At 38.7% G+C, this 14,710-nt stretch overlaps 2 protein-coding genes across 8 annotated transcripts in view; one reads left to right on the top strand and one right to left on the bottom strand.

The window, feature by feature from the left end:
• CCDC18 (coiled-coil domain containing 18) overlaps positions 1-6,139 on the bottom strand; it is a 27,165-nt gene extending 21,026 nt beyond the window's left edge. For 2 of the 7 annotated variants that reach the window (XM_052665651.1, XM_052665652.1), the window contains exons 1-8: positions 5,892-6,043; positions 5,582-5,717; positions 5,269-5,425; positions 4,879-5,046; positions 4,058-4,167; positions 3,069-3,197; positions 1,722-1,818; positions 921-1,042 (exon numbers count right to left, since the gene is read on the bottom strand). In XM_052665651.1, coding sequence (XP_052521611.1) covers positions 921-1,042; positions 1,722-1,818; positions 3,069-3,197; positions 4,058-4,167; positions 4,879-5,046; positions 5,269-5,425; positions 5,582-5,709 — 911 coding nt within the window. In that variant the 5' untranslated portion in view covers positions 5,710-5,717; positions 5,892-6,043. The other 5 variants (XM_052665649.1, XM_052665650.1, XM_052665648.1 and 2 more) reach the window with 5 other exon arrangements.
• TMED5 (transmembrane p24 trafficking protein 5) lies at positions 6,034-14,710 on the top strand (the record flags this gene model as incomplete). Its single annotated transcript, XM_052666756.1, has 4 exons — positions 6,034-6,540; positions 8,256-8,353; positions 9,004-9,187; positions 11,852-14,710. Coding segments are annotated over 4 exons (1,008 nt in total), but the record flags the coding sequence as incomplete, so codon positions are not given.

The following is a 14,710-nucleotide window of genomic DNA, read 5'->3' as shown; positions in this document are numbered from 1 at the left end:
GGTAAGGAATAGATGAAGGCTTTAAATGTGCTAAAGCCGAGGAAATTTAAAAATGGGATAAAAAAACTATACCTAAAATGACAAAGAATTAGGGTCATATACTAAGACTAAGGTTATCTAGTATTCCTTATACACTCTATTACTAGTGATGAGAGGGAATAGGACTCTGACCATCTGCAAGTTATTCACTTTCTTAGCTATCTGTTGGCTTAGCAAACTGAATTATCTTAAAGGTCCTGATGAGTGCCAACTCCAGCACAAATCAGCAAGGAAAAAAATGCCTTGAAAATAAATAGTCACAGAGCATGAAAGCATGCAACAGCAGGAAACTAGCAAGATAAACACTGCTTCAAATCGCAGCCAGCATCAAAGCCTGCCCTCACATCTGAGTGCAGCCTCCCCACTGAAGGCTGACAAAAGTCTTCATTCCAACTAGGGACTGACTGTATAGTGCACAAATAGGTGCTCACACCTGGAGGTTAGTGCAGATGACCTCTTAGGATGCTTTCTCACCAGCATGTGCATTAGCAGACTGAATGCAGAAGCACAGGTATAAGAATGGGCAGAGTACCCACATTTCCTACAGAAACTGTGCGTGAACAGGGTAAATCATACTCCCAGGCCATAGAAGTGTGCTTTTAACTGAGAGTGTAGCAGCGTGGGGGATTAAAACTTTGAAGAATTAGTTACAGAAGAGCACTTAAAAATGTGTAGGTTTATGCCTTTAATTTATTTACTTTTTAACTGCCCAATATTGGGATCACTACAAACAGAACAGAGAAGTCCTGAAGTGTTCACTGATGCTGGTCCTCCTGATTTGGTTCGAACTACGTGAATTGAGCAGCAGCTTCCCAGTTACAGTTTAATATGAAATTTCTTCACAAATAACTGTACAGATTTTTTCAAAAAGATTTTGTTACCTTAATTGCTCATCTTGGATGTATAGATGCTTTCTGTAGCTGACACATTTTTCATTCAACTTCTCTCTTTCCTTTTCACAATTAATTATATAGTTTTCTAAACGTGCTCCTTCAGCTTGAACCTTAAAAAGTATTTTTTTTCATTATAAAAATAGTCTAAACTTTGAAAGTCAACAGGCTTTTTAGAAAATTACTATAAATCAATGCTGTTTTGGTTTTGGTTTTTCTTCTTCCCTTACTTTCTCCTGCTAAGCACAAACATATTGCTCGCCATTGTGAGAAAAAGAAAATTGTCAGGAAAGTTTCCTTTTCCTCCCCTATCATTTGAGAGAATGTTATGTCACTTTGGTTTAAAATTGGTAACCTCATTCCACAAGAAGAGAAGTCAAATCAGTAAAAATTTTCCATCAGAGGCAATGGTCTCAAGACTTATTCTCATGCAAACCAGCAAACATTTTTGACCATCAGAAATTTGGGTATTAATTTCAGCCATTCTCTAGCTATGTTTCTTTGGACAAATTATAAAGATGATTATAAAGATGCACCTGTAAAACACATGATTCCCAGCTAGAAAGAGACAAGAAACATAATTTTCTTGGATGCATAACCATACTGTGCGAAGAGTTTAACAACAAGGTAAGTGAAGTTATTGATACAAAAGTTGCCTACTCCATCCCAACTCTCAAGATTTTGCCACTAGGAAAAAAAGTGATCCATAAATAACATAGCTGTTTGCTGCCCAACACAGCAAAAGCAAAATCATCACAGAGTGGCAAAACATACAAACAAACAAAATCTCACCTTTTCAAACCTTCCAGTTATTTTCTCCTTATACTTTTGGAAAACTCTTGTTAGCTCCTCAGCATTCAGTAAAGCTTCATTTCTTTGTTGTTCTGCTCTGCAATGCAACATAGCAGCTTTAAAAAAATCAGAATTTAGCAATTAGGTAACTATTTCCTCCAGAAACAGGAAAAAACAATGGAATTAACAGCTTCAGATCACTTCTTTTGCTTCCTAACTAACTAAGCTCCTAGACGAAAGTGTGCCACCTGGTGTGAATTCATTTTATGGGTCATTTCAGTGTATTAAAATAAAATTATAATACTACTAAAAAAAATAAATACTTCTGATGCTCTTCAAAAAAGATTCATTTTTCAAGTCATTCTCCTACCTCCCCTTTCCCCTCCAGGTAAAAGTCCCTGCGAGAGATTGAGACAGTATCCATGATAAGAAAGCAAAATTCAAAGAGCAGAACGGAGCTCCTGTAACTGGAATTATGCTAGGTCTGATAGGAACAGATCAAAGGATAAATTATTTGGGGGATACTGGAGAGACGACATCAATATGTAAAAGAAATAGACTGGGATGGTATTACACAAACAAGCATTCAAAAGAAGCAAGCAAAGACTATTTCAGATCACGTATGTATCTTGCTCCTCCTCACCCTTCTTAATTTCTTCCACCATTACTCATTTCGGAGGTTGGAAAGGGAGGGAGATGGGGGGGAAGGGGCAGTTATGAAATGCAAGAATTACACACTGAAAACATACAGATAAGTAAGATTAAAGATAACAAAGACAATCTGATCTAGTGGAAGGTCTGCCTACCCACGGCAGGAGAGGTGGACCTAGATGATCTTTAAGGTTACTTCCAACCGAAACCATTCTATGATTCTACAAATCTCTTGTGGAAGTTGTGTTTTTATTACTTCCCCCCAAAAATAAAGCACTTTGTACTCTTGACTAGTTCTGTTCATTACAAGGTTATATATCTGAGACACAAAAAGTATATACTGTAGATCCTTGCAAAGCAAAGTCAAAAATAATTCAGGAAAAATACATTATGATCAACATCTGCTCTCCACTGCAGTGCCTCTATTCTGGAGAGAAAATAGAGGCACTAAACTGGATAGGTAGCTAAGTTACATTTTAGTGTAAATTATTAACCTGCAATTACTAGCAATTTTCTAGATTTAAAAAAAAAAAGCTAATACTGTCATAACAGAAAGACTTCTTCTCCCCTCCATGTGTTTTTTTAAAGTAATATTTATAAAGTAGAGAAGCTTTAATTCCACAAAGTAAGTACATGTAAGAAACACTTGAGCATTACTATTTTATATTCAGTTTATTAGTAATACTAAGAACACACCTTTTTTCTTGCTCATTTCGTTCAATTAACTCAATTTTCAGATTTTCACAGTCCTTTTTGTATCTTTGCAACACGCTTTCTCTTTCCACTACTGTTTTCTGGCTTTGTTCTAGTTTATTTTCTGTGTCTCTGCAAGTAAGCAAAGTATGATTTAAAAACAGAAGGATTTTGGTTAAGAATTATTTATCTACACTTTGTGGAGAAAATGTATGTATGTATTTCTTTTCTGCACATGCTTGAGACATGATGCAGCTCTCAAAACCAGGTTTGGAACACCAACAGTTTCAAGACTTCCAAGCAATACACCTGGAGCAATGTCCAAACCTCATCAGCAGCCATCAGCTGCTGTGGATGCCAAGAAGCAGACAACTGGATTTGTGGTGTAACATCTAAACACTAAAACCACTGTTTTTCTAAAAACAGGTTTGACAGGACAACACATACATTAGTGCTGTTTGGGATGTTTAAGGTATTTTATTTGTGTTGTGAGAACTGACTTTTGAGGCATTACTTACTATTATTAGCATGAAGTTTTTAGATAAACTGACAGCCAGCTGTGCCCCCTGACACATTCTGGATATTGTTTACATTAGCTTTATTTGATCATTTGTCTTAATATATTCGTAAAGAAAAAATCTTTTAGACTGCATGGTACACAGACATCTGTAAATATGTTTGTTCATTACAGAAGTCATACAGTCACACAGCACAGAATCAGTTTTGAGTGGATCTCATTATAAGGACGTTCACATTTAAATGTAAACTGGTTTATTTTACCTTTACCATGTTCTTCTGGTTCTTGATGTTCATTCTCCATATAAAATCACTGGTACAAAATAAAACATTTCACCCTTCCTACATATGGCTCCAAAGTGAAAGTTTCAAGCCCCAGATTACATGACCCACATAGAACCAGATATTACACAACCTTAGAAAAGAGACTGAACTCTCAATCAGACTTCATGACTGCTAAAAAGTGTGTTCATTACCTTAGAATTTTATCTTGTGCTGAAACTTCTGCTTCCAAAGTTACAATTCGCTCTTCTAACTTAGGAATGCTGACTAAATGCGTACCTAAAGTTGACTCAAGGTAAGAAATCTGAAAAAGAAACATTTATGGTTTCACTAACATTTGCATATACACATTTAGATGAGATGCATACTTACTGGGTGACACGTTGCTCTTCAATTTGCTGCAGAAGATGCTTGTACCCATACACACAAAATGAACTCCAACTTTCTGCTAATTTAACATCTTACCAGTTCCCTAGCACCGCTCCCACCTGATACGTTATATTGTAGAGTGATTGCTTTACAGTTTGAACTTGTTCATTTTTTCCCCAAATGTTTACCTTCTACATGTTCTGTCCACATCAGACAGGCAAATACTTCTCTAATCTACTTAATTGCACTATATATATTTGTGAAAATTATACTTAGCCACATGAGTGTACAGTACTAACTACATCTCTGAATTAACTAGCTTATTCTTTCACCTCTTTATTAGTAAACTAAGATTTATGACGTGAGGAGCAGGAAAGGCTTTCTTCTCCCCTTGACACATCACTTAGTATACCAAGTGGTCGTTCCAACTTGTCTCACTGGTTTTATAATTTAAACTGGAACATTAATAGACAGAATTTATACTTAATATGTATATGATTTGTTCATGAAGAATTTGATTACAAACTCCCCTGTTCCAAAATATCACTGAACAGATGATACATTTAGAGCTACTAAAAAACTGTAAAGAATATTTAAAGTTTAAATACGAAAGACGAATAGAACAAAATACATTAAAGATACATACTCTTGTTTTTGACTCCATTAGTTCCAAGTTTGTTGTTTCAACTCTATTCTTTAGGTAACGGTTCTGAGAAGCCAAAGATGCATTTTGCTCATGAAGATCATTCAGTTTCTCCTTAAGACGTTCATTTTCTTCCACAGCTTTATCAAAAGCTGTAGGCATAAAGTCCGGCTAGACAAAAAATAAATATGTATTTCAACATACATACACACATGGAAGAACATATACATCACAGGAATCTTTGCAGAATAAACGTACTTAAACCTCATTAGGCTTAAGGACTATTCAGTCAACAATCAAGCATATCATAGACCTGAGAGCAAGAAAATTCCATAAATACAGAATACAGAACGGACAGGAACAGCAAAAACTGTCTATGAAGTGCATATTTACCTTGGATTTTCTTTGAAAATCCCAGCAATACATTTCACCAACAGTCTTCTTGCAGTTGGAAGAGCACTGACTGTTGCAGTTAAGCTGAACGAGGTCCTCCAGGGTGAGGTCTACAGCCTCATCAAAGCAGCAGTCAGCATGTTCCCTTGTACCAGTGCTAGGAGGAAGAGCAAGAAGCTGTTACCTCACATTTCTTCATTATTTCAGTTGCTCATAAGAGCACCCCAAAACACAAGAGGAATCGCAGCAACCCGTCACACTCGATACAACTACACTACAAGGGACAGCCACTCTCACACCCGAACACACACACCTGGAAAGCTCTGCCCCTACGCTCTGTAGGCTCTTCTCAGTTCTCCTCAGCTGACTGCGTAACGACTCCACGGCTACGAGCAGTTCTTCATCATCACTTCTAGAACGAGCCCACATGCTGTACTCCATCGGCACGGCTACAGTACCATCAGAACATCAGTAAGCGTACACGAACTTAATTTACAGAGATATTCTAGAGTTTTATAAAGGATGAAATAAACAAGAGTGGAAGAAAATACTTTATTCCCAAACATAAGGGTACGTCCCATACGCTTCTGGTACTCAGCAGATAAACGCAACTTTTCACTCACGGCGCTACCGAAGGAAAAAGGCTCTGTGTTCGTTCACGAAGCACGCGCAGCTCCAGAACTGCTGCTTCTGAAAAACAGCCAGGAGCTCCGGCCTACAGCGTGGGGAAAAGAAGCGGGAAGGGGCGGGCGGTCGGCCGGCCGGCTCCCGGTATCCCGAGCAACAGTACCTCAGCAGACGCCGCCGAGCTCTCCACACGCGGCTCAACCTCCGGCCCCGAGCGGCGCGGACCGTTACCGCAGTACCCGCCTCTTCCGTCCTGCCCGAGGCGCAAGCGCAGCTCCGCCCCACGCCACACCTGCCGGGAGCAGCGACAGCGCGCGCGCGACCGCCCCCAACCCGGAGCCGCGTTTCGACCGCGTTGTGGCGGGGGCGGCGCGTCCAGTCGCGGTGCACGCTGGGCGTCGAGGGCCAGCCGCTCGCGAGGCGTGGGCGGGAAGCGGGAGGCGCCGCGCTGCCGGCATGGGGCCGCCGCGGCTGCCGCCGCCGCTGCTGCTGCTGGGCTGCCTGGCGACGCTCTTGTCGCCCCCCGGCGCCACCGAGTTCAGCCCGTCCCTGGACAGCGACTTCACCTTCACGCTGCCGGCCGGCCGCAAAGAGTGCTTCTACCAGCCGATGCGCAAGGAGGCCTCGCTGGAGCTCGAGTACCAGGTCGGGCGGGCGGGGCCTCGCGGGGCCCTCCGAATCCGGCCGCGATTCCGCCGCACCTTTCCGGGACGGCTCCGCCCGACACGAGTCCCTCTCACGTACCTCCGGCGGCCGCCGGCTGTGAGGGCTGTGGGCTGTCGCTGGGCTCCGGGGCTGCGTGGGTAGCGGCCCATTCGGTCGCCTCTGCGCGCCGGGATGCCGGCCTGACCCCTCTGCGGCACCGGGGAAGGGAGAGGCTTACAGCGATCCTTCTTTCTTGCCTTACATTAATAGGCTCCTTTGTGTGCGCTATCAGGTCTTAAGTTGCCGTTCTTTAAAGCAGGATATTAGCGGCTGTGACCTTGCATAGCAGCAGCCCTACGCCTTGCCTGCCTGTCTGCGCTCCTATGAAACCTCTTTATCTCTGCAACGAAAGTTTTCCAGATGTAGCTTTTCGTAAGGCCTCGTGCCCTTCGTGCTGCGATCACAGGCGTGCAGGCTCTCACCCTCCCTCCCCCCCTTTCTTTTTTCCCTCTTGCTTTAGAAACATAAAGCTGAAAGTCCCGAAGTTTTCTAATTATTTCTGCTCTGTGCAGCACTGAGCAGGAATCAAAGATTGATGAGTGAACAAAGCTTCAACGCAGCTCTAAGCAAAGCTAAAGTTTAAAATAAAATCCTGCTTTAAAATGTCAGTGCAAAGTAATCACAGCAGTCTTTAAGCTTTATTGCACAAAGGAAAAAGAAATCTTAAACAGTAAACTTACTTTCACCCAGGCGTAAATTTCTCTGCAGTACTGTTAATGGTGGTTTTGTTTTTCTATCTGAACGTGTAGAAAAGAAGCTCCATATATTACTGGAAATACATGTTTTTTGTTTTGTTTTTTTTTTAAACTATCCTGAATTTTTAGTGGCTAAAGCTTAATGCTACCAGCCAATAAAATGCCATAAACACAGTGCTGGTAAGAAGCGTTGTCCCAGTATGTTTGGGTTGTACCATAGCCCTGAAGGTGTATCACTGTCTGTGTTTTAACTCTGATCGGATGTTAGCTATGTATCTTTGCTGCCCTTTCTCTTTTTGGTAAGCCTCTAGATCATTTTCAGCCAGTTTGAACTTTGTTCTCCACTTCAGTTGAAGTAGGCTGCTGTGTTCCAAGAGCTCCCTGGAAGGTAAAAGGGTGAAGTCGTGACATAAGAACTGTATTTCTACGGTGATATGGATTGTAGCCACATCAGTGGTTAAAGCAGCACAGCCTTGTAATACTGTATATGCTTATTATGAGCCTGGAAACTAAATGCCTTCAATTCTTTCTACTTCTGGGAAATAAGAATGCCCTGGGAGAGTTTAGACCTTGTTATCTTCATGAGGTCAGTGATGTATCTGTAATGGGCATAGCAAGTCCAGTCCTGACCGTTAATTCATCCAGCAGATCTTGGAGATGGTGCTGCATAGATTGTGTTCTTTTACAAATATATATGAGTTTACACATAACCTTTGTTATAAAATCTTTTTCCACCATTGAACTAACTCTGATATTTACTCATGATGACACAGAAACTCGGGCTTTTAGCATCTGCTGGTGTTCCAAGGTTGTCCCTTAATGAAATTGCACACATTCTTAGAAACTTAAAATGCTTTTGGAACTGTTTTTAATCTGTATCTAACCAATTTAAAATTCTATGTCAGTTCCTTTCCTAAAGGTGTTGCATTCAGCAGTGTGAACAGTTTGTTTGTTTCACAGGTTCTAGATGGAGCAGGATTAGATGTTGATTTTCATCTACTTTCTCCAAAAGGTGAAACTTTAGTTTTTGATGAAAGAAAATCAGATGGAGTTCATACGTAAGTTTAACTCCAGAGAAGTGTTACATCAAAGCACTGCTCTGGTTTCTTTAGCAAATATGGCTGAAATCAAGGCTGAATACTACTGTTCATTTCTTAGTATTATAAAAGGCTTTTTACTAGAACAGTTTGAGAATATCAGTTACCTGTTTATGAACACTTAATGCTTTTTATATGGACTTTACCATGGAATGAAGTATATTTGTGCTCTAATGATGAGTGGTAATGGTCATTAAACAAAAATAATGGTGCGGTCATCACATCAAAAGACCTTGTTACAGTCATGTGAGCAGTAAGCTGCAAAGCACCCCCTTTTCCCAGTCCTTTTATCAAGGCACGTATTATTGGTATTTTGGTACCAGTACAAGAATTCTACTCATATTACAGATACTTCTTAATCATTAACAATTCAAAATTCAAATAAAGGAAGAGGAAAATAAGCTGTTACCTTGATGATTTTAAGCTGATTTTAAGTCAGTGGGGTGGTTTTGCTGTAACTAACAGTAAAGTTGTTAAGTTCATGTAAAAAATACATAAGCTTTTTAACTGCACAATTTTAGTTTTGAAGAGGAAAGCTTGCTTATAAAACTTGCTCTTTTAGAACCAGCACAGAAAGCATACCTAATTCAATTATATGCTTATATACACAGGGTGGAGACAGAAGAGGGGGATTACATGTTCTGCTTTGACAATACATTCAGTACCATTTCTGAAAAGGTGATTTTCTTTGAACTGATCCTGGACAATATGGGGGAAGAAGGACAAGATCAAGAGGACTGGAAGAAGTATGTTACAGGCACAGATCTTCTAGATATGAAACTAGAAGATATTCTGGTTAGTACTGGATCCTTAGTTCTTCTTAACATAGGAATAATTGGAAAAAAATATACATGCCATTCTGGCATATCACCCTAGAAACTGTTCTGCTACAGATGAAGCCCAGCACCATGAGTCTCTTATTTCCAAACAGAAACTTGAGAATACTTTAGAAACTGATCCTTAATCAGCAAAAAAAGACTGTGTATCTATCAAAATAATTCCCTTTTCCATCCAGCTTCCTTTCTTAATATTACTAAAATTTGACATTTTCCCCTAGTAGCAAAAAAACTAGATATGCATTCCATTTAAGTATTACTTAATCCCAACAACACAGTTGGAACGTGCATAGATTTCTTCATCGTGCGTTTAAAAACAAAGTACTGGCTAAGCTCCTTGTTCCTATCTTTCCAGAAGTACGCCAGCCAGCACAAGGGTTAATTTTTCTCTTTTAGTTTGGTTTTCCAGATTTTATTTGCATCTTTTCTGTTTCATAAACTCATCAGGAGGTAATCTGTGCGATTCTGCTGACCTTGAGAAGAGCAGTAGTGAACCACTAAGGGCTGTGGAGCATAGTGGTACATGGAGAGAAGTAGGTGCTATGCCTTCCTGATGTAGCAGACATTACACATAATGTCCCGAGGTATCAAGCAACTTCAGGGAAGGGCTTATACTTCTCAGATGACCCCAAGAGAACAAAAGACCTACTCTCCTAGCTGTTTTGCTTATGATTTTTTTTCATAGTGAAAGCATGCTCAAGTCAAGTCAGTTCCAGTCTGCAATCACAGCAGCCACAGTTAGGATTTTCAGTTATTACAAATGGTAATGTTTGCTTAAACTGTATACTGGTCCTGTTTGATCTAGAATAAAGACTACTGCTCAAAGCTTTTATTTCCTTCCAGCATCACTGAATGATTGCTTTTAGGTTATTCTAGAAGCAGAGAATTGCTTGGTTTCTCTGTAGAACTGTTTGCTGGTAGCAAACTTACAACAGAGATGATCTGCTTACTTATTTTTAAGACAACAAAACAGCATCCACAAAGACTGAAGACACTTGTATAAAACATGACATTGTATTCTATTCCTCCTAATAAACCACACATTTTTAAACAATAGAACAGAATGTTAAAGATCTGAGATTCTTTACATGTATAGTATGATGTTTAAGTAGTTAGAATCAAATGCTGAATCTGAGAAGCCAGATGTTCTTTAAGCTCCTAATCAAGACAACTGGAGAATAAGAAATTTGTATAGGCAAGTGTGAAGAAAATCCCTCCTACAGTAATCACAAAGAGTACTTCAATGGATTGGCTGTTCATGTACATACAGGTATCTCTTCCAGAAGAGTAAATACAGGAATTGTCTTTGAGGGCTTTGCAGATCTTACAATTTTTGTAAAGTTAATGTTAGGGTTTGATGCTATTGTTTACTTAGACTATGACATAGTTTCCTTGTTCTTTGAGGAGTTAAATGAATGCTTAGTAGCTTCTGAAACAATGTATTTGCTGTGGGAAATGGGAAAAGGTTTTTTTTATAGCACTTTTCTGGCATTGATATTCACTATTGTGTAACTTACAAATTTCAGTATCACTGCAAAATAGCTTGGCATCCAAAAGTAACACTTGTGAAATATTTGTTAAGCTTGCAACAAAACAAAAAAATCCATGCAGAAAGTGTTACTGACTTAAAGTATCCTGTTGTAGCATATGTACCCCTTACTCTACTTATTACTGGAGGACTCTGAACTTTCAGTATCAGGAATATAAGGCCCAGTAAATCAGAGCTTCATGAAGTCATCATTTAGGCTCTAGATTAAACTTCTAATGTTATTGGAATAGGTGCTTACTGAGTAAACTTGGGACAGTGAGTTCCTGTTATAGCTGAAGTGTCAGTGTACTTTCTCTGATTCCCTAAGCCAAACTGTGTTACTAATCCCACTGCAGAACCTCCAGTCGTCATATTTAACAAATTTTGGGGGTCCAAACTATGCTTCTGTTTCAAAGCTCAAGTAGCAGCCTATGGCTACTACTCTTAAAGCTGAAAAGAGGAGATGGGGATATAACATTATACTACTACTTTTCTTTTACAGCTCTAGTCTTGCTGGTAGTTTGCACTAAAAACCAACTTGATTATCCAGCAGAAAAAAAAAAAAACAAAAAACACTTGTTTTGAGATTACTTTGTTAGAAGCAAATGCTTTTTACTTTTCTAAGTACCTGCAATTGCACTTCCCTAAGATACAATGGATTATTAAAAATAAAAAATGAAAAATTAGGTCTGATTTCCCTTGTACCTCCCCTTCCACCTTTAAGAGTGGAAGACATTGCTATATAACCTTAGTGCTGTGTTAATTAAGTCCTTCTAGGTGGCACAGTGGGAGACCCACTTCAGAGACATTGAAGGCCAGGCTGGATAGGGATCTGAGCACCTCTCAAGCTCTGGCTGTCCCTGTTCCTTGCAGGGGAGTTAGACTAGATGGCCCTTAAAAATTCCTTTCAATTCAATTCTATGATAAACAGTCTAAAATGAATTAATCGAAACTCTGAAGAGGTACAGATCTTAAATTAACTGACTTCTTGGCAAGAAATTTAAAGTATTAATCCAGTATTTTTTGTACGAATTGCAAGCTATCAATTTAAGGTGCTTTTTGATTTTCTAAAAATATTCTTTTGTTACTTACTAGGAATCCATCAACAGCGTCAAAGCCAGATTGAGCAAAAGCGTCCAGATTCAGACCCTGCTCAGAGCATTTGAAGCTCGTGACCGAAACATACAAGAAAGCAACTTTGACAGAGTGAATTTCTGGTCCATGGTCAACTTGGGAGTAATGGTGGTGGTATCAGCTGTTCAGGTTTACATGTTGAAAAGTCTCTTTGAAGATAAGAGAAAAAGTAGAACTTAACATTCAGTATGATTGTAACAGTATAACATGGTAATGGAGGGCAAGAAACTGCTTTGTGTAAGAAAAAGAAACCTCTTTGAGAGTCCTTCGAATAGGCAGTAGCCACATCAGGTTTTCAATTTTTTTTTTTTTTGTTTGTTTTTTTGTTTTTTAAAGATGAACAGAATGCCTTGTCCCAAGTTCTTCCATTATTTTTTTTGCAGCTGCTATTAACACTTTTTATGCTTACAGCATTTGTTAATGATTGTTACTGACTGAACAGTGCACAGGATGCTTGGTACATATGCAAAATATTGTTAATATTGGTGGGTTTTTTTTTCACGTTCACATAAAATTTTAAATGGTAACTTTAGATATGAGTTGGTTTGCTGGTTAACATCGAACAAATTTACACATGCCTAAAAATTGTAGCCCATGAGAGCAGCCTGGTGACAGTCACTTATTTTCAAAGTTACATGTTTTAAAAAATCTTCAGCTTGTGGGTAAAGCATCACATGGAAACATTGGGAGAACAAAATGAGATTTTTTTATTATTTTAATATATAGATGATTAACATCAGCACTTTAAGAGAAGCACTGTCAATGTGAAAGTGATGTTGAAGGGAACTGGAGAAAATAAGTGATTTCTGTTGAAGAACTCTTCTATAATTGTACAGCCCTATTTCTTTTTTGTCTGTTACATGAGATTTGAGAGACAACTATATTGTATACAGATAAAAGCACACACACCTGGAAGTGTGGGTTATGAACTTCTACATATTGTAACCTCCTATAATAGTATTTTTTCAAGTAGTTATTTCAGATGTTATTTCTTTTCCCTTTAATAAAGGGAAAGGGGTCATGGTATGTGAAAACAAACGTTTTTGTTTTTTTTCTAAAGTCTCAAAATCCCTTTTATTTGCCAATTTATTTTTTATTTGTCTACTACATGTCTATGACTAATTCAGCAGTTAATCAAGTGATTTACATAGGCTTCAAAAACCAAAGCTGTTCAATTATGCATTCTCCTTTTGCTTACCATAACAACTCTTCTACATGTGTGAGTACACTCAACCAAGTAAGCAGTGTTTGCATATCCAGCTGTTTATATAGATAAGACATTAAGTGAGCAATAAATTCAGAATTCAAATTTCTAATGACTGTATGCTTTCCAGATAAAAAAAAAGCATAGTAAGATTATGGAGCATTTCTGCAAAAAACCCCTGATGTGTAATAGTTAACTAGTTTTAAATAGAGTTCAAACTTACTCGTTTTTACAGCGTGCCAAGTCAATGAATTCCTGTATAGATGTGTTAAAGACAGTATGTGTATTAGCACTGTGCCTGTTCTTGGACCTAGGCATGAACAGCAGAATTGCAATTTTAAACGCTTCCTGTGAATAGAAGTGATTTAATGGAGAAAAGACAGGGTCACTAGACAAAGAAACAATTGCTTCAGATAAAGCAGTAAGGGCTACAGTACGTAGTAATGCCACTTCAACTTTAGACAGTGGGACCCAGCAACAATATCTTTAAGTAATTTTTATCACTAGAAGTATTATTCCATTCAGAACTTGTTCTAGAGAACTCCAACGGCTATTGAGCTACCTTTTCCTTTGGTAAAGCTGTGTCCAAAATAAGTGTGTTTCTCTTTACATGCTGCGTATCTTCTCTTTCCCCATAATGCTGTGAATTAGAAAGTTTATTCCTGCAATCAAAATAAAGTCTAAGAAATGTTAATTCTTCCTGATGAAGTAGCAAATAGTATTGTACTGCCATTTCCCCATGCATCTCCCACCACCAGTACATACGTGTAGCTGCATTAGGACATAAGCCAAAGCTCATTGGAGTCAACTTCCAAGCTATTGATCAGGTCCCATCAGGGTGAGAATAAGGATTCTTAGGGGCCTGTCCCTTTTGCTAAAAGAATCTTCACTTGCATCACAACATGATGCTACCTGTTGTACCTACAAACCACCTACAAAATGCTGAACCAGCTCAGTGAAGCTCTAACCAAGACATCTACCTCTTACATCAAGGCTACTGGATTCCAGCTTTCAGCTTAGACCTCTGCCACATTTTGGAGACGCTTCAATGGATTATGTTCCCCAGGAACTCTGCTGTGCCTCTCTGATAGAGGTTATAAATCCATTAGCAAAACAGGCCATTTGTTGGCACATCATTTATCTTTGTTCAGTCTGGTTTATTGCCTTAAGCTGCTCATGAATGAAGATCTCTCTGATAAGGCAAAATTCAACAGTTTCTTTTAATATAGACAGCAGTCCCTGGTAGAAGGAAAATACAACTGTCAGCAGAGTTGAGGTGAAATTATTTTATAACTAAGAAAGCTTACTGTATTTTCTCCCTCTTCAGGGCTTGCTGTAGAAAACCATACAGCAAAAAGCTACAAATGCTTTGATAGTGGCAGCTGGAATGTGTATTATAGGTGAAGGATGTGGCATTTAAACTTGTCATGGAATAACATTTCATTTGGATTTTGAGAAGTAGATTGCTTTTGACTGTATAAAATTTAGAAAGGACATGTATCTATAATTTTTTTCTTAATGGTATTTGTATTCAAAATTAAACATTTTAAGATTTGTGGATGTTGAATAAAATTATGCAAACCCCTGAGATTTTCAATAAATGCCATTTAAACCTG

Source organism: Tympanuchus pallidicinctus, unplaced genomic scaffold (assembly GCF_026119805.1).
Source record: "Tympanuchus pallidicinctus isolate F22 unplaced genomic scaffold, pur_lepc_1.0 scaffold7, whole genome shotgun sequence".
NCBI lineage: Eukaryota > Metazoa > Chordata > Aves > Galliformes > Phasianidae > Tympanuchus > Tympanuchus pallidicinctus.
The sequence above is the reverse complement of the archived record's forward strand: the minus strand, read 5'-3'. Positions and strand labels throughout refer to the sequence as shown.